The sequence below is a fragment of the Drosophila subpulchrella genome, chromosome 2R (assembly GCF_014743375.2).
Source record: "Drosophila subpulchrella strain 33 F10 #4 breed RU33 chromosome 2R, RU_Dsub_v1.1 Primary Assembly, whole genome shotgun sequence".
NCBI classification, from domain to species: domain Eukaryota; kingdom Metazoa; phylum Arthropoda; class Insecta; order Diptera; family Drosophilidae; genus Drosophila; species Drosophila subpulchrella.
In genome coordinates, this window is record NC_050611.1 from 14,375,872 (window position 1) to 14,394,943 (window position 19,072).

General features: G+C 39.4%; 2 protein-coding genes across 2 annotated transcripts; one reads left to right on the forward strand and one right to left on the reverse strand.

The window, feature by feature from the left end:
* The first annotated feature begins 15,198 nt into the window (after positions 1-15,198).
* LOC119550190 (pro-resilin) lies at positions 15,199-18,975 on the forward strand. Its single transcript, XM_037858731.1, has 2 exons — positions 15,199-15,292; positions 17,866-18,975. The coding sequence occupies exons 1-2, from the start codon at positions 15,287-15,289 to the stop codon at positions 18,523-18,525; spliced, it is 666 nt and encodes a 221-aa protein (XP_037714659.1). The 5' UTR covers positions 15,199-15,286; the 3' UTR covers positions 18,526-18,975.
* On the reverse strand, positions 16,631-17,775 carry LOC119550191 (casein kinase II subunit beta'). The gene is made up of 2 exons (XM_037858732.1): positions 17,119-17,775; positions 16,631-16,837 (listed from the first exon to the last, which is right to left on the reverse strand). Exons 1-2 carry the CDS (start codon positions 17,667-17,669, stop codon positions 16,741-16,743), a joined length of 648 nt encoding a protein of 215 aa, XP_037714660.1. The 5' UTR covers positions 17,670-17,775; the 3' UTR covers positions 16,631-16,740.
* Positions 18,976-19,072: the final 97 nt, after the last annotated feature.

Consider the following 19,072-nt stretch of genomic DNA (forward strand, 5'->3'; position numbering starts at 1 on the left):
ATGAACTCATCTCCGGCGGCTCTTTTCATCGGTCGCATGTTTGGCTGGGATTAGCAGCTTGATTGGATTTCGGCTGGCCAAGAGCATTGAAGAAGGTGGAGCTGGGATAAGGATAAACGAGTTGTAGTGACATATCCAAAAGTCACTTATTATTAGGGCTATTTTTAGACTAAATGCTGTATTAAAACTAGATATACATAAATTGATTTATGCACTGTTTGAAAATTATTTGAGTAAAGCCAGAAAATAAACATTTTAAGGGAACCAACTGGTGAAAGAGTTAAGTTTTTTGATTCTATCCCTTTATTATTATCAACGATTTAAGAATGGTCCCAGAACTTGTATTTCATAGTTTTAAATAAACCAATTTTCATATTTATAATTTAATTAATTTATACAGAAATTTTAAGCTTTCTAAATTATTGATCAAGTTACTTTCGGTCGTACCTATAGGTACTACTAAAATAGATACATTAATTCAAAATATGGTTCCACATTTTTCATTATTTAAAGTAAACCACAGTAAGTTTGTGGTGTATTTTTATATATTAGGGGATCTCCTTTTAACTAGTTATTTTTTCGAATTTATTTGCAATACTCAGTGACTTTATTTCACGTACTCTATCACCCCATTGACCAATTCTGGCCGGTCAATGGACAGAAAAACCGCCAGCCATTCTGGCATTCCCCTTTCAACAAGATTCTTGGCTGGGTCTTTGGCTTCAGATTCAGTTTTCAATTTCGGTGGCATCTCCGGCTACGGCTGCCACAATCCAATTAACCTTTTGACATTTCTCGACAGGCACACAGAGCGGCCAAGACTTCTTAGCCACTTGGCAATGGCTAATGACCACGCGTAAATCAAATAAACCTGGCCAAAGTTGCCGGTTTATGCGGATGCAACCGATCGCGCAGTGCACCGGCGGTAATTAAAACACTCAACGTGCCTCACCTGACAAGCTCAAACGATCCGCCGGCAGCTGCTGCACAGAGAAAATGCATCTACTTATTTCCCTACAAACAATATGGTTGGTTTATATTAAAATAGTTGGCTTTTTGATGTGTTTCTAAAGAATTTGAAATTATATTTTCATTATTTGGAATTTAACTTAACTTACCTTACTGATGTTTAACGTAATTGTAAAAAATAACTTAATATACATATTTGATTTTCCAACAACATATTTTCATATCAACAATAAGGTTGGTTTATATTAAAATAGTTAGCATATTGTTGTGATTTTTAACGAATTTGGAATTATATTTTCATTACTTGGAATTGAACTTAATTAATTCACTCAGTAATGTTTAAAGTAATCGTAAAAAAAATTACCAAGTTGTAAAACGATACGTCGTTAATTTGATTTTCAATCAAACCGTATACATTTTTAACGTAATATCCCATAATATATGTATATCGTAGCGATTAAATTGCTAATTAATTGTTATTGATGGTAACAGATATGTTTTAATGTATTTTGACAACACATATCACACTTTACTGATCAGGTATTCTTGATGAGACATTTATGAAGACGGCTAGACACTATAACAACCCTAATTTAATGATTGCGTTTAATGTGGTAATCAAAACTATAATTTTTTGGGTCAATAACTTATGAGAAATTGTGCTTATAACATGTATATCTTTTGTAATCTTTTATTTAGAATGTTTCAGTATAAGATCACCACTTACACAAGCTAAAATACATTTAAATATTATTTAAAATGGTTCTGAGGCACAAAGTTGCAGTGATTTACGGGAAAATTTCTCTGAGTGAGAGCTTAATAAACTCATCGGATCGCCTGGCACCAATGCGCAATTGGATTGGGGACTGTGGATTCCTCATTTTAGTTATGGCTTGCTTTTGACACCTGGCCGAGGAAGTTTTTCGGAAGGGGATGCTACTGATGTTGCTGCGGTTACCGATGTTGCTCCTACGCCCACAGCAGCAATTTGGCCGACTCTTGCCACATCGCTTAGTTTCCACACGCTTCTAAAATGGCTAACGGAGCGTAACAATGGTTGTGGAGGGGGGGCCGGGGGGTTTTGGGGGATTGGGGGTGGTGGTGGGAGTTGGTGGGCTGAGGTGGGCTGCCCACACGCGCTGATGTTGCCGCTGCCGCCGTGGAAAACGTGAGCACATGCGTCGATGGCGTGGGCGCCATAAATCACCTCATGATTAATGTACAGGCACTTGGCTACAACCAGAAGAGGAGCTCGTAGCTGTGAATTTAATTGGAGCAGCAAATTGTTGCTAAGAATTCGCCGCCAGTTGAGTGCAACAAAATTGCTGCTGCTGCTGCTGCTGGTGTTGCTTCTTTTGTTAAATTTAAATAAAAAGCACATTAAGTGGGAGAGCAGACTTGGGGTTGGTCAAGTAGATGACCAGTGCGATATTTGGAAACACTCTCTGGACAATTAATGGCTCGAGATCCGTGGCATCCATCTGAAGATCCGCTGGGGAATGTTGCGGCCAAGAACTCCAGCTGTGCATATGAATGCGAATAACTAGGATGATGGATATGACTGAGATAATTATATGACCGCGCTTAACTTGGCCCCAAGTGGCCGAGAAGTGAGCAATAAAGATCCGGCCAGAGTGTTGAATTTTACCATCTCTAATTGCTTTCGAGATTTATGCTCATTTCAGTTTAGTGGCGGTGAGATAAGGTGTTGTATCTGATTATATCAGATATCAGGCGAAAGGGCCACTGATGGATAGTTTCGTTTCTAAAATCTTTGACGAGTTTTTAGGGAAGTTAATGAATAAATAAATGTGTTTGATATATCCTAAAATTATTAAAATATTAATTAAATTATTATTAAAAACAAATACGCCACAGGGTTGAGAATATATACCTCATTATGATAAAAATTCTACAAAAATATGAAGACGCATTGCAAGGTTGTAATAAATCACAGATTAAAAAGCAATTTTTAGGAGAATACTGAATATTATACAACTAGTTTAAGGTGGAGTCAAAAACAAACAAAATAAGATCACTTTAAATCAACAGTTTTTAAGAGAGTTTTTATACGAATCATCCAATTAAAACCGGAACAATTAATCAAAACTTCCAATGAAAATTAGAATACCATCTTCAAGGCTAAAAATCAGTTTGGAAATAATCAAAAGATTGTACTCTTTGGGAAAAACAATGTAGCCCTAAAATAGGTGAGGTAAATTAATTGGTATTCTATTGAGCTCGTTAGCTTTATGCCATTATTAAGTATTTACCCATTACGTATACGCCCCATGGCCTGCTACCATCTTATTTTTCCCTCTTTGATTCGCTTATTTTGCTAAATTGTTATGCATAATTACTCCGAAAGGTGATCAATCAATTCGACCCTTGCCAATTTGCATATTGACACCTTCCCGCAGCCCCCAAAATGATTACAAATTATGGGATTGCTTTGGGAATTTTTTTTGGAAGCACTTGAATAATTTGGCCCTGCCAAAAAGGCGGCACATTCGGATATTCGCATTATTTTCGATGCCCTTTGGCGCCACTTTGATGTGGATTGTTGCTGATGATAATGGTGGCAGTGCTAACCCATTTAACGCTCCATTATTATGGTATTGTATGGCCCATAAAGGCCAGCGACTCTTAGCGGCAAAGAAATTTGCCATAGAGACCATTGAGCTGCTGGGCTCAAGAGTAATTAATCGTAAGTACTTAAACAGCTTGAAGTAGCCGAGGAGATTTATGGATGAGGAGTTGGTGTTTTGCCAGGTGAGAGGCGAGAGTATCTAGAGCAATGACGCATTGACAGGAATAAAGGAGCCACTAACTTACCGACTGACACACAGGCCAGGCCGCAATTACCCTTACCAATTGTTGTGAAGTTTGGCTATTGCATAAACCACAACAAACAAATGGGCCAACGAGAAATGTGTGTTAGGACCGGCTGACAGGCGGCTCTCCAACGACCTTGTCCACGCTCAAAAACTGTATCAAGTAGCAGCAGGAAATGGGGTGACGAAGCTCCATTCGTCGCTGCATTTCGTAGATAAAAGTGAATGTTTATGATACTTCAGATCTCGAACTCTTGTGTGTTACCACAAGCCACAGAAATTTCAGCCAACAACAAAGAAGACACACAAACGCGACTGGATTTGGGATTGGAATTGAATTGGATTGGTTTCGGTTTTGGTTTTTTTTTTTGGTTTTTGGGATGGGGTCTGGGTTTCTGTTGTGGGGCCGCGATTACGCAGCATCGAAAATAACCGTACTCGAGTATGTAGAGCGAAATGCGAGTTAGAAAGTGAGTAGAGACCCTTTTGAGAGGCTCCCACCATTCGCAATTGTTCGAACTTATTTGGATACTTTAATTAAGTAAGCTACCACTTACGCAACACCAGTTTAGGTTCACTTAATTGATCTCACTTTTTTAATTGTTATCTTGCTGTTGTTTCTGCGACGAAATACAATTTAGATAATTGAAACAAGTGCAAAGATAAAGTTTAAAAGGCGATAAAGACCCTTATTATAGTTAAAAGGAAATAAAATCAAATATATCTTACGTAATAAAAGTTGTTTGATAAGATATACATTTTTTGTTGAATGTTTATGTTTTATTTATGATTTATGATTTTAAGATCATATGGACATTTATTGCATAACAAATTGAGTTTCTGTCGTATTTCATTGGAACCATAAAGTTTTCCTAAGCGTAAATTATACAATAAGTTAATTTTTTTTAAAGACAATTTGTTGTATATAAACCTGATTTTATTAAACAGAAGACAATATTTCAGCATTTATTTTCCTACAAGCTTTAAAGATATACAACTATACGATTATGGAAAACTATAATATTTAATATATTTATACAAGTAGAATTTTCTAAACCAAACATATAAATATACTTCATTTTCACACATTTCGAAAGTTCAATCTAAAATGTAAATGCTCCCATGATGTTTTTATTTCAGTTTAATTCTTCACAATAATGAATAGAGGTCTCTCAATTTAAAAAATCAATTTTTGGAACAAAGGTTTATGGAATGGGCTTCTTCTTTTAAATTTTCTGAAAGCAGATGCTTGGGCGATTTCCCAATTTGTTTCTCTTGTTCAGGTGGCATAATTTTGCCCCATCATGCCCACAATTATGCGATGTGCCAATGGTGGGCCAACCCGCTCCGCCAGAGAACTCCTGGCGCAGCACCAGGCAATTGGGCCTAATCCGAGCCATTGTTGCCACCGTGGGTGCCAATTAAACTGCTATTTAGTGCCCAGTATTAAGAGCCAGTCGGTTCCGCTCTAATCTTATTTATGCTCATTGATTTCTTGTCAGCCTTTTATTGCCAAGCAGAAAGATCTGCTCCGGCAGGTGGGGAATTCGATTTCGATGGGGATGTGGATGTGGATGTGGATGGAAGTGCAGATGGAGATGGCGATGGAGAGCTAAGCCAAGTCGACTGGGTTGTGAAAGAACCGACGTACCGCCAAATAAAAGATTTTTCGCAATAGCCCCAAAAATCATTACGAAAATTCTGCCAACTGCAAGTCGAAGACTCGAAAGATTTTTCATTTAGCAAAAATCATATGTCAAACACTCAACAAAAATAGACGCTGCCTTCTACCTAGTGGCATTCAGCACATTCACCTGCCTCGAAACTGAGCCAAGATTGCTTCCTAAGCTTCCTTCTGGCTGTCGGCCCAGCTCAGACTCAGAAAACTCTGGCGGAGACTCGGGGCCTCATAATTAATCTGCTTTGGCGTCTCATTTTTGTGATTTTTTCTCTAGTTTTTTGCTTTTTGTGTTTTTGTTTTGCGTGTTGCAGCAATGTAAAGTGGAGAGTCCCCGACTTTTGATTACTAGTCGAAGATGAAGCCCGAAATTGCATTGGCGCTAGCTTTAATAGATAGATAGATGGGTGCTTTCAAGTCAGTCTCTGAAATTTTTGGGTTTTTGTTTTTATTATTTCTGGTGGCATGCCACTCGAGCAGAAGCGGCGCCCCAGACAACAGCAGACATTATTTTTAAACAGGCATCTTTGAGTTACACTTGCCATTTTCTGTTTGTCTGGGTCGGTTAATGGGAGGTTAACTTCTGGCCCAGAGACCATTTAGCCGAGAACGATTTTAGCCAAGAACTCTTGGTAATCTATCTCACTGGCTGATTGACTGACTCAACACACCGAACACTGCTCGCTGTTTGTTTAACTGCCATTTTCACACAGAAGCCAACAAGTTTAGGGTTTCGACTCCAAAGTCGACGTCAAAGCGACAAGGTCGAAAGAATGATTGAATGTCTCTTAGCGCTCTTCGAGTGCCAGGCAAAATCTGAAAAAAGGGGAGCATTTTGCAGTCTGACCTTCACATTTTGTATCTCGAACTTGCTGTGCAAGCCAGGGATGTAGATAATGGGGCTAAAATGATTATCAACACTTAACACTCATCTAATAGATTAAACTGATGGTTATTGCAATTTTGCCTAGAATGAGAGAAGCAGAATTTCCCCTTTTGAGATTTTTATAGAATTGGTATCATTGGCATTGGCTTTGGCAGAATTGGCATCACTGAAAACATTTTTTTTAGCCAGGAGGCATAGGATAATTGACTCCTTGTTATTGAACAGAAACGTTATATATATATTAAATAACAAATATAAAAATAAATAAATAAATGTTAAAACAAATTATATAAATAAATATATTCTACAAGAGTACCTAAAACACACCAAATATTTGAAAAGAAAAAAAAGGAATAGAGTAATGAACAGTAAATATGTTCCCTATAAAATCGATAAAAGTGAAAACTTAATTAAACGCAATGATGTAATAGGAATCATATTTGAAAATATATAATGCAGAAGTGAAAAAAAATATATATAATGAGTGTTCTTCTTAAAAATAGGTTTTTTCTGACGTGCATTATGCGATTTCATTTTAACTAGTTGGAACAAATCTGCATTGCCCCTATTTGGAACTAAGCTCCTTCGAAAATACTTGCAATAAACGACACCCCAACGGCCATAAATAATAAGCTAGTACATGTGTATCTAATTAGCTCAGCAAACCCACATTCTAAAACTCCAAATATGTAGCAGCAACGGCGGCGGTCTCAGCAATAAAGAAGCGATTTGTAGGCCCATAAAAAAGCGACCCATGTAGATGGTAACCCACAACAGCCCACAAGCCCAGCGAAACTCGCGAATCTGGGGATTTGCAACTGCAGCAAATTGCTGCGGTGCCGCATCACGTTGTTGTGACTGGCAGAGCCATCAAATTGTAACAATTTTTCACCTGTCGTCTGGGGCTGTGCATGATTATTATTACATCAGTACAAAAATCATAAATTCCGAAATTCGTGAGTAGAGCTGCAGAGCAGATGCGTTGCAAAACATCCCGTCCTAGGATCATCCTCGTCACCCACTCTCAAAACCACAAAGATACGAATTCAAGGAAGCGAATTTGCCGCTGCTGCTGCAACAATGCGTTTGATTTATGCCCCAAACTGTGGCATCATTTTGTCGGAGTTTATTGAATTCGATGGCGATTAAATGGCACAGATAAGTACGCGATTCGACTTTCCATCCGAAAGAAAATGCCAAGGAATCCGTACACATTAAATATTAATTATGACCATCGCTTGTCGTTAAACCAATTTTGGTTGTTCAAGTAAATTGTATCTATAGATACTTAGTATCTTTTGGCTGCTAATGCCTCGTTTCCATCGCAGCCTGAATCCCTCAAGGTTGTCGCCTCTTATCGCTGATTTGCTGCCACTTTTCGCAACTTGCCAACGCAATAAAGTCCGAAAATTAGGACCACAACTAATCGCGGCCTAGAGAGTCCGTTGGATGCCTTTTGACTTTTGAGGCCAAGCAATTAATTTTCAGCAAAACAATTGCTTCAATGGTGAGGGCGATCTCTAAAGGCGCTCAGTTCGAAACGAAATTGATTCGGAATTGCTTTTCGCTCTATAAAAAAAAAAGTGCAAAGCGAACTGTGGCGTTTATACGAGAACTTAAGTTATGATAAGGTAATAATTGATAAGGGTTAAATATAGTATATAGGATTTAATTTTTAGAATGGTACACAATTATATCTATAATATGGATACCATACATCTTTTTTTTTGTAGAACACTTTCAACCTAATCCTCATTTTGAACTAACTAAATCAGTCTATACTTTTACTTTTTACTGATTTTCTAATTATTTCTTTGTTATGTAAAAATATTTACATATTTTGAACTAGTTAAATTTCATCTTTAATTCTTATCTATTTTGAACAAGTAACTAATCAAGACCTATATCGCATTTTTACTGATTTTTATGGTATCACATTTTCAAGTATTGCTTTAAAAATATTTTGAATTCTTGAAGTCTTTGTTAGATTATTGTTTCTAATATTTTAAATTACTTTGAACTCCTCGGTAAGCTTGGATCTATTTCGAATAAACCTCCGTGTGAACCGCTCTCCATATAACCTATTACATGGCTGGCGGCAATCGCTCGGCTTTTGAGCGGCAAAGCTTTCATTATCCAGCAACTTATTATTAATTGTTCGGGGTAGATTGTACAGCATTCTGCGAGGCGACATGCAAAACAAGAAAGGATGCGCCTTGACATTTGCTACGTGCAAATGAAGATCGACGATCGAGAAGCGTTTGGATAATGGTGATAATGATGGATCGACTCCCCCACTCGCAAGACGGATCTCCGCTTTCGGCGAATTGCATTCGCGATAATGACAGCCTCGTCATTCACATGCCAGTCGAAATTACTCCGCTGTGGCGAGAAGTTCCAGTTCCAATGCAAATGACAGGAATTATAATCCACAACGAAGGCTCCCACAATTTCCCAGCAGCCACGGGTAATGCCCATAACGAGACGTGTTCTGCGCAGGTAATAGTCGGTCCAACCTCAGGTGGCTCAGCTGCTACTATTCGGATCTGACCCGACCTGGACCAGCGACCCACTGAACCATCATCTTGCACAATCATCTGCATCGCACTGACAAACTGGCTGAAATCGAAAGTGTTTTTCGGTCCTCAGCGCTCGAAACTCCTATGGTGCTGGGCTCCCAGACATCGTCATCTCGGTCTGCATGGGGCTTAGTAAAATTCCATAACCATTTTGCCTTACTCGATGCTCTTTATTAAAGTTTTCAGTGTCTTGTAGTTGGCGCTGTTTTTTTTTGTTTTCGCTGTTGGTTTTTAATTGTTTTATAAGGCACAGTGGGGCGAACTGTTGAGTAAATGGATACTGCATTTTTAGAGTCTGATAAAACTGTAAAGTAAACAATGCTTAAAATATTTAAATCATATAACATATTTATTACTCAAACCATATTATCCTTTTATCATTTTTTTGTTTACTTAGTGATAGTTAATTTTGTTTGTATAAACATTTTGACCATATTAGAATTATACGGACATCATATACGGACAATTATATTTATATTTATGGCTTTGGTAACTGTATATAGTTATTTATATAAAGGATGATACTAATCTGTTAACTACATTAAAGCCCGTTTTCTCGACGGAATGTTAAACTAAAAGTAGGTTTTTAAATCACAATTTCCATGTGTTTTCAATATTAAAAGTCGTCTTTTATTTTACCATGATGTTGAAAGATGTTGTGACGATGTGATGATGGTAAAATATGTTGATTTATTTCTAATTGGTCTAGCTGATTTTCTAAAAAATATATAAATAAAATATTACGAAAAATATCACTTTCCCCATAGCTTTGAACCACTGTGCACTCCGAATTGAAGTTCAATTCAGATGAATTACATCCGAAATCATACTTGCGGGCTCGATCCAGCGTGTCAAAGTTTCAATGTCAATGCTGCGAGCTAAGGATGAGGTTGCCGAGGTTCAGTGCCATGGATAGGTAAGCAGACTTAGGTTTAGATGGCCCAACCTTTTCTTCGCTGGGAAGGCGGAAGTCCGATCAAAGTACCCATCGATATGGCAACGTGCGAGAATCGTAAGCATGTTTGCTCGTCTATTAATATGTGTGCTGATATAATTTTGGAATCCACGAGCTCATCATCGAGGTGCTGATGTGGGTAGGCCCGCAGAAAGTGCCAATCAAAAGTGCCCCCCCTAGAAAAAAAACAGAAACAGGTTGACCCCCACGCAAGAGGATGTAGTCGGAGCTGAAGTTCTTACAAGTGGCATCGAGTTGATCCACACGTTCGGACAAATGTGGCTCCACACTTGGCGAGCGGATTAGCCGCGAACTGTGGCACATTATCTCTGTGCAATCTTCGGCATTCCAGGGCCAGAGACAATGGACCATTCAGCCGGTGACCTGTGGGGCAAACCTCAAACACGGCACGCACTCATCGAAGGTTCTTCAATTGATTTCGGCCATCTAATGTGGCTCAAACCGAATCCGGGATTGTGTAACAATGACAAAAGTGCTCTGCAGACAATCGCCACAACAAAAGGCAAATTTTTCGGTAGCTGCAACACCATCATTTGTTGCCTTGACTGGCAGTGGGAACAATCTTTATGACCACTGGGGCCGCAGATAAATCACAGGACCCCTGCTCCCATCGCCCACAAAATGCAATGTTTAGTCACTAGCTTTTATTTGCTTTGGTTACGTGTGTGTATGCACTGGGAAAAACGTTCCTTAGAAGTGTATGATTTATCAGAAATCCTATTCTGACTAAAATAAAATCAAGATTTAACTTTTTAAGGGGTCGTTTTATGCTTCATGAGCTAAACAGGGCTTAGACCCTTATATTTTCTAGGATTTAAAGCAACTTTTATTATAACGTTAGACCTTAAAACAGATCCAAGTTGTAAAAACTTTTATTTCTAAAGTTGGGAATCAAATATAGATTCCCTTGATATTTGTTCGTGAAAATGGTAAAATGGGGTGGGCTTTGTAATAAAAAAATAAGTAAATGTATGGAAAAAAAAGGCAAACTTATCTCGAATTTTAGATTACGATTTCAGATTTTAAAGCGTATTTGCTGTAATTTGATCATTGTTGTTTATATATTGTATATAGAAGGGGGTTTGTTGACATTGAAATATTTTCAAAATTACCCTTATTTTTTTGGAAGTGTTTATACATTTTTTCTGAGTGTTGGAGACCCACATCAATCATCACGGTTCCCCTCCTGCCCCAGATTGGGCCCCATCAGAATACCCGTGCCGCCGCTCGAAGACCAGCTTCTTCTGCTCCGCCGTTCTGTTTCAAGTTTAATTACTTCGCATACGTTTTAATTACGAGTGCTGAGATCTGGGACCCAAAAGCTGTGAGCTCCACTGAATGGAGCACTAGCAGCAACTAATTTGGCAATTTGGCCAACTGCACGAGGCGGCTGTGTGAGTGTAATTACTTTATGGAGTGCACTGTGAATGCGTCTTTTATGACAGCCATTGAAGTGCAGAGCGATCGAGATCGGGTCCATTGCTCAAATGCCAAAGGTGATTGGAGCCATGGAGGATGAGCGCCGAAGATTCCCAGGTGCGACCTTCGCGTGCTTAAGTTGTGCGATGGAATGTTATCAATAACTGCCGGGACTGTTTCGGATGTTCTTGATGAAGTCGTTAAACGTAAATAGTTATTAAATAGATTTTATGAAGAAACTACAAGTATTACAAATGAACTTTAAGTCGCTGAATGTCTTAATAAATTTGGAAAATAATTAAATTTTAAAGCAGTTTGTAGATTACAAGGTTTTGGTAAGTATATTGTAATAAAGTAGTTATTCAACTTTGAAAATATTTTAGATTATGTGTTTACTTTTTTATAAATAGTTCATAATAATACATATATAAATTTAAATTAAAAATATAAATTAATTGCAAAAAGATAATTTGAAATTGTATAAATAAAAAACATAAGACCTTTGGTCCTTAAATTTAATTTTAAAACTTAATCCTAAGCCCAGTATTTTATTATCAAGTAATCTTTGCCTAATGGATAAAGTTTTTTTGAATCGCAAATATTAAAAAAAGAAGTCATATGCTGGGCATTTCCTTATAGCCATCCCTGCCAAAAACCACCCACACCCAGCTTACTCACATCCATTTCAGTTCACTTTAGAGCGATTCGAAATGTCAAAGTTTGGCACTTTTGTGTGTGAGTCAATCTTTTCAACTTTTACTCCGATTCTGGCAAGAGGCAGCGACCTTCGCTTTGGGGGAAAAAATGCAGTCGGTGTGCGAAGAACTTTGAGCCACAGAAATCAGAAATCGCTCTCGAAATATCATCATAAAGAGTGCCTCGATGTTTTCAAAGTGAGCCGCAATTTACATCATCAAACGAAGCATATGCCTTAATTGATTCTGTCAGCGCTTCCATGGTCCGTCTTGGGGGGCATTGCATCAGAAATTATCGTAGTTTAATTTAAATTACACGTTGGCGGCGCTCCACTCGTCGGCATTCTAGGTTACAAGACAAACACAGATACGGATCTGCAGATACAGATACAACTGATTCGGAATCGGTATCGGATTCAGTTTCGGGGCAATTGTACAGACATATGTATTTCAAGGTCCGCCCCTCTCGAAGCTCTAGAGCAGCCATCAGAAATTACAGATCGTCATTGTCTTCGACTTGGCGCATCATCACCTGGCCAGGTGCCATTAGCTTCCCTCTCCAACTCCAAATCCATCTAGATGGCCTCTCTGTCTGGCACGTTCAATGTAAATTAGCCGATGCAGGAAATTAAATGATTTTTTAATGTGCTGGAAAAATGATTACAAACGTTGAAAAAAAAACAGGCAGAAGACGCTGAAAACTGAAACCCGAAAACAGATTTCAAGTTGTTCATGAAGTGCTATTGAATATGAATTTTAGTTTTTCGTTTCCGAGACAAGGAATGAAGTTTTATTTAATTGTTTTGTTTACAACCTAAAATTCATATTTGCCATTATGAGATGAGGTCTGCCTTGCTCTGTTATAGTTTTTGTTTGTTTATTTTAATTTTTCGCATTCGCATATTTGCAAACATAACTTGAAATGATCTTGGTAATTACAATACTTTTGGAGTTTATTCTCTAATTTATTTTTTGTGGTCTGCGGCAAGGTCGAGTATTACTTGCAGAAAAACGCTTTGCGGAATTGGCATTTAGGAAGCTATTCATCCCCATCCCTTCTAGCCTTCATTTATTTTCAGCTCATTTAGGGCGGGGCAATGAGACGCCTTTGAATTTACAACTCATAAACTTGGCATTATCAAAAATGAAAGTCAGCTCGTGCCAAATCGCATAATGAGCAAAATGCCTGCCACAAAATTTAAATTTGCTACGCATTCGATCACTGAGCCAAAGACAATTGTCCAACGGAATATTTGCAAATCGTGATGGATGCTACGCCCACTGTTTCATTGAACATGGAATATGGCAATAAAATTATTGAGTTACTTTTCCCCGTTGTCAAGTATAGTGTTCAAGTACTTTTTAAGAGTTCAAGTTTTCTTTGTGTTATGCAATCGACTTTTTAATGGGATAAATAAATATTCAAAACTATTAAGCAAACACAAATGTGTCTTGCAGGAAATATCAAATGCTGTTAAAGTACAAAAAATACATTTATCTGTTTTTTTGCACAATGTTATTTTTAAATAATAAGTTTAAGTAAAAATACACATTCATCTATTTTTTTGCACAATATTATTTTTAATAAATACCACAGCACAAGGACATTTTAAGATATTAAAATATATTAAAGAACATAAACCTAAATATACAGGCATAATAATAAACATCATTGAAATGTAAGCTTTAATTTAAATATATCTTAAAACAATGCAAACTTTAAACTTAATAAAAAGGGTAGAAAATTCAAAATTTTTAGAACCAATTTAGAAGATACATTTTTTTTTAATGTTCAGTTCGATTTTCTTCTATATTTGCTCACTTTTAACATCGTAATTAAAGGATATTTATTTTAGATTTATATCGACTCCATTAAATTAAAATAAACTTACTTAAACATATTAATTAGGTTAAGAAATTGAAAGTACTTATGTGCACTAATTTTCTTAGACGATATTGAAGTTCATTGTATTAAAAATGCAAACGCACAGTTTTATTTCCATCCAAGTATTTGAAACTTGAATTTATTATTGCCCACCTAAAGCAATATATCAATTCCTTGGTTTTTGTCTAAAATGTTTAAATTGTAAATGGCCTTTCTAAGAAATTTGGCATTGTTTTACTTTGCATAGCACACTAAGTCTCTTCTAATGTTGAGTATAAATTCAATCAAAATCGTCGACACTAGAGCATATCTTTCCCAGCGAGATAACGTATCTGCAAATCGTTTTGAAACGTTATTTCCCTCGCTGTGCTCACATCTCAATTGCAGCTTATCCGAGTTGAATCCATGTCAACGCCAATCCAAACGGCCGTATCTGTGAACACTGGGGCATAATCCAGCTCATTAGTTGTGCCGAAAAACAAAACCGAAACAAAAAGCCCAGCAGAAACTCCCACGCACTAAAGGGGGAAACAATTTGCTGCAGCAAGTTCGTTGCCTGAGTCTTTTGTTTTCAAGCCATTCGAGGCGGCCGCCGCCGAAGCTGCCGCAAGACTGAAGCCTGCGATCCGAGATGAAGATGCGTGGAGCGGCGGCAGATCCGCTCACCTGGCTGTCGACGTCGCTGCCCGCCGCATGACTAATTCCATTACAAATAAGTGTTTCTGCCATTACACGAGCGGCAACAAATGTTTATGGCCTAAAGCCGCAGGAGCGCGGTGCTCCCTCGACGTCATTTGTTTGGTTATTTGGATGTTTGGTTGTTTGGTTGTTTGGATGTTTCGATGTCGCCGCGGCACTCATCTTCGCTCATTTGCCAAACCCGAATACAAAAACGAAGCCAGCTCGTCAAAATGTTTGGCGCTTTAATTTTGTAAAGTAACTAGTTTACTATAACAAACCTCTTCGGGCGATTTCCCTCTTTTTTTCTCGCAAGCATCGAGAGTCAAATCTGCTCTTCCTCTGCCGTGTGCTTTGCATTATTTTGTAATGTGCTATTCGAGTGCTCGTTCGGCTGTGGAACTCTTTTTTTTTTTTTTTGTGTTTTTCTGCCCGAAAATTGAAATAACGAACTGAACTGAACTGAACAGATGAAAAAAACACTTTTTGGCGCGCAATTTTTCGAAGCCGACGTCGACGTTGGCTGCGTTAGCTGCTGCTCATTTCAAATATAAATACTGGCCTACGAAATTGTTTCAGTATCACAATCAAGTCAACCATCTTCGCAAGAAGAACACAGCCAACAGAGCAAAGTTAACAAAAACCGTTTTCGTGTGTGCCAAAATCCCAAACAAGTGACAACACAAAATGAAGGTATATACTATAAAGCCAACTGGAACTCTGTAGAGTCAAGTGTCAAGTGGTGTGCTGTGCGAATAAGAGTCCTCACGAAAGGATATGGGCAGAAAAATGAAGGATTTATTTAGAAAATATATGCAGGAGAAGAGGATTACTGTATACGGTATTCGGAAGACATTAGGATTTTCATAGTTCCCAATAGTGATATCCAAGATCAATACTTTAAATATTAGTTTCCCACATTTTATGAGTTTATAATATGAGTAATATTCATTTCCATTTTTAACCAACTTAAAGCAAACATGATAATTTACAATCAATTTAAAAAATGGATAAAACTATTTTTTTAATAACATAAAAATTTATTTAATTCTTTAGTACCAAAATTGGTATTGAATTTTGATGAAAAATGAATTTAAAACCCAGCTATTTCCTTATACTTTAATATTGATCAAAAGGTGCAAAAAACATGTAAGCCAATCGATAGCTCTCATTCAAAATGGATTTTGGCAATAGATCGATCAATCAATTAAACAACTCATCAAGCTAATGAAGCTTTGATTGTCTCACATAACACTTGGACAGCTATTCGGAAGGAGAAGACATGAAATATTAATATTTAAACCAAATTTAAAGTCAAGTTCAGTAGGGCGATTAATCAAGCGAGATCCGCATTATAAATTTCATAAGCTGCCATCATCATGGCTAAGATAGCCATCAATTTGTTGGGGATGGCTACTGTTTAACGCTTTTTTTCGGAATTAGAACACGACACCGATCTCATCTGCCTGGGAAACAACTGCAGCCAGCGATCCCAGTACTTTTCTAGGGTGTGGGTAACAAACAAACTAAGCCTGGGGTCATTTTGCAATGAATAAATTAGAGAAACTTTAAGTGGCGGAAGAAGAACTACTGGACATGCCCAAGTAGGGTAGTCTGGAGATGACCAGGCGGCGATAAAAAAGGCACACAAAAGCGTAGCCAAAAAGCATTGCATTTTAACGCCAATGAAGCATGAAAGTCATTGACGGCCCTGAAGATCTTTTGCACAAGATTCGGAAATAAGTTGTGTAAGCCCCAGAGCCGAAGAGGTTCTCCCACAGGCTGTCCGCGCCACACGGCGTATACTTAACATTCAGACGCATTGCGCAAGCCAGAGATCAGCCCTTCACTTGCAGCCCAGCCAAATCCAATCCGATCCGATGGGAGCCTCACCTGGGACCCAATTACCGCAGATTTGCATATGCCCCGGCTAAATGCTGTAAAGATGGGAAAGACAAAGACGATTCTGGGCCTGCTCGCAAGCCATCAAATCCGAACAAAAGATTGTCAAGCGGGTCACAGCCTAAGCAGTTATGGTTTCGTTATGGGAGTTTAATGAGCTGGTAGCCAACTAGCCGAACAGTAGTACACCACAGGGGGCTTGGGACAGATGATTCACATGAGAAATTTCGCTTTCGTGATCAGACATGGGCCGGGGTTTCGAGTTCGGGTGTCATGTCTTTCAGGATGTCAGCCGGCGATCGGTAGGCCATCTGGTGGATCTTGAAGCCGTAAAGCCTGGGGAAACACAGCTATATTAGTATTTTGAAAATATATTATTAGTATTAGATCAATTTCAAAAAGGCCCCCTTATAATTTCGAAAATAACATCGTATAAATTTGAATAATTTCGAAAAAATTAATGAGATGATGTCAAATAAAGTTAAATCAAATGTGATAGATAGTAGTGTAATCTTTAAAAAATAGAGTTTTGAATAGACTTATCTTGTAAACTTTAAAGCAACCAAGTTGGTAGGGCTTATAAGGAATGATAATTGGAAACTACTGATCAAGCTCACCTGGGCACAAACTTTTGCTTCGTCCGCTTGGGCCGCGCATCGGGATTAACCATAAAAAGCATGTGAGGGAAACCGGTGCCAAAGAAGGCCCCATCCAGATTGGAGTGCCTTGCCGCCTTGGGAAAGTACACGTCGTTGCACTTGGGGCAGTAGATGCGGACCATCTCCTCGCCGGGATTGTCGCTCAATCCAATAGGCAGGACCGACTGGCGTTGGCAGAAGGCGCGCGGACAAGTGCCAAAGGCTCCCTTGTGGTACTTCTCCAGCATCAGCTCGATGCCGCGATTGGTGAGGATGAAGCGAGCATGGATCAGTCCATACAGCTTCTCGGCACTGGCCTCCAGTTCCGGCTCGGCGGGCGCATCCGAGGCTGAGCCTGAGTTCAGATCCAGGATCACCTCCAGGGCACAGCGGTAGTTCGTCACATTCGAATCGAGAAAGTTGAGGTTGAACTTGTCATGAATGTAGTCCTCGTCCACCTCGCAGAAGAACTCATTGCCGCGCTGCTTGCAAAACCAATGGATCCAGGCTGTCTCATCCGAGTCGGTCATGGCTGTTCGTCTTAAAGTTGCTATCTAGATAGAGGAAACAACACTAAAAGGGGGATAAAACGTTTCAAATTTCGAATGACTGGACTGGGGCTTAGAGTTTTAGGCCGTGGCTTGCTAGTTTGGAATAAAATGCAAGGAGATCTTTAGGTTTACTTGGGATTATGCTAATAACAAACCATTAATCTTCTATCCATAGGCCTTTACGTCGATTGCGCTGCTCGTGTGCCTGGCTGCCTGGACCCATGCGGAACCGCCAGTGCCCCAGAACCAGTACCTGCCCCCCAACCAGTCGCCCCAGGCGCCCTCCAACAACTATCTGCCGCCCACGCAGGGCTTCCAGTCGCCGTCGAACAACTATCTGCCTCCCCAGCGCACCGGCGGCGGCGGTGGAGCGCCCAGCAACAGCTACGGAGCCCCCATTGCCCCACCTCAGGGACAGTATGGTGCTCCGGCGCTGACGGGCGCCATCTTCAAGGGCGGAAACGGAAATGGCAACGGCAACGGCGGCTATGGCGGCGGCAATGGCAACGGCAACGGCTACGGACAGCGGGATGAGGAGCAGTATGGACCGGCCAAGTATGAGTTCAAGTACGATGTGCAGGACTACGAGTCGGGCAATGACTTCGGACACATGGAGTCCCGGGATGGCGATCTGGCCGTGGGCCGCTACTACGTCCTGCTGCCCGATGGTCGCAAGCAGATTGTTGAGTACGAGGCCGATCAGAACGGTTACCGCCCAACTATCCGGTACGAGCAGGTTGGCAATGGCAACGGAAACGGAAATGGCAACGGCAACGGACGCAATGGCGGTGGTTATGATAGCAACGCGCAGCAGGGCAAATTCAACGGCTATTAGGCGGTGATGGGAATGTGGATTCCCGATTTAGGTCGACCCCGCAACTATACTCGTCTACTTCATGGGACCGCTGGCCGAGTATTAAACGCCCATCCAGCCAGAGAGCCAGCGATCGCAGTCAGTCTATCCCTATCTCTATGCATACCTTTAGTGGAACGGCCGCCATTTTGCCATAGACAGGCGCGTTCCTTTCCGTTTCCGTTTCACTACCGCTCGTTCCCCTCCCCCCCGTTTCCTGTCTCTACGCCTGGAACTCCTTGCCGTTTTGTTTTGTTTAAGCGCCTTCATTTTGTGTTAGTCTACGCACACACACACACCACTCACTCACACCATGACCATTACGCATTCATACATACATGCATAAGGATTGTATTTAGTTTTTAAACGAAAATGGAAATTCGAAAGTGAAACGAACTTATGAGATTTTTGTGTATATTTAATAATTATTAAATGAATAAAGAAGCATTTTTGTATAAAACAAAGTCAAAAAAGAAGGCCCAAGATGTGTTTTTATTTTAAACAGGTTAGTGTAATCGAATTATTTATT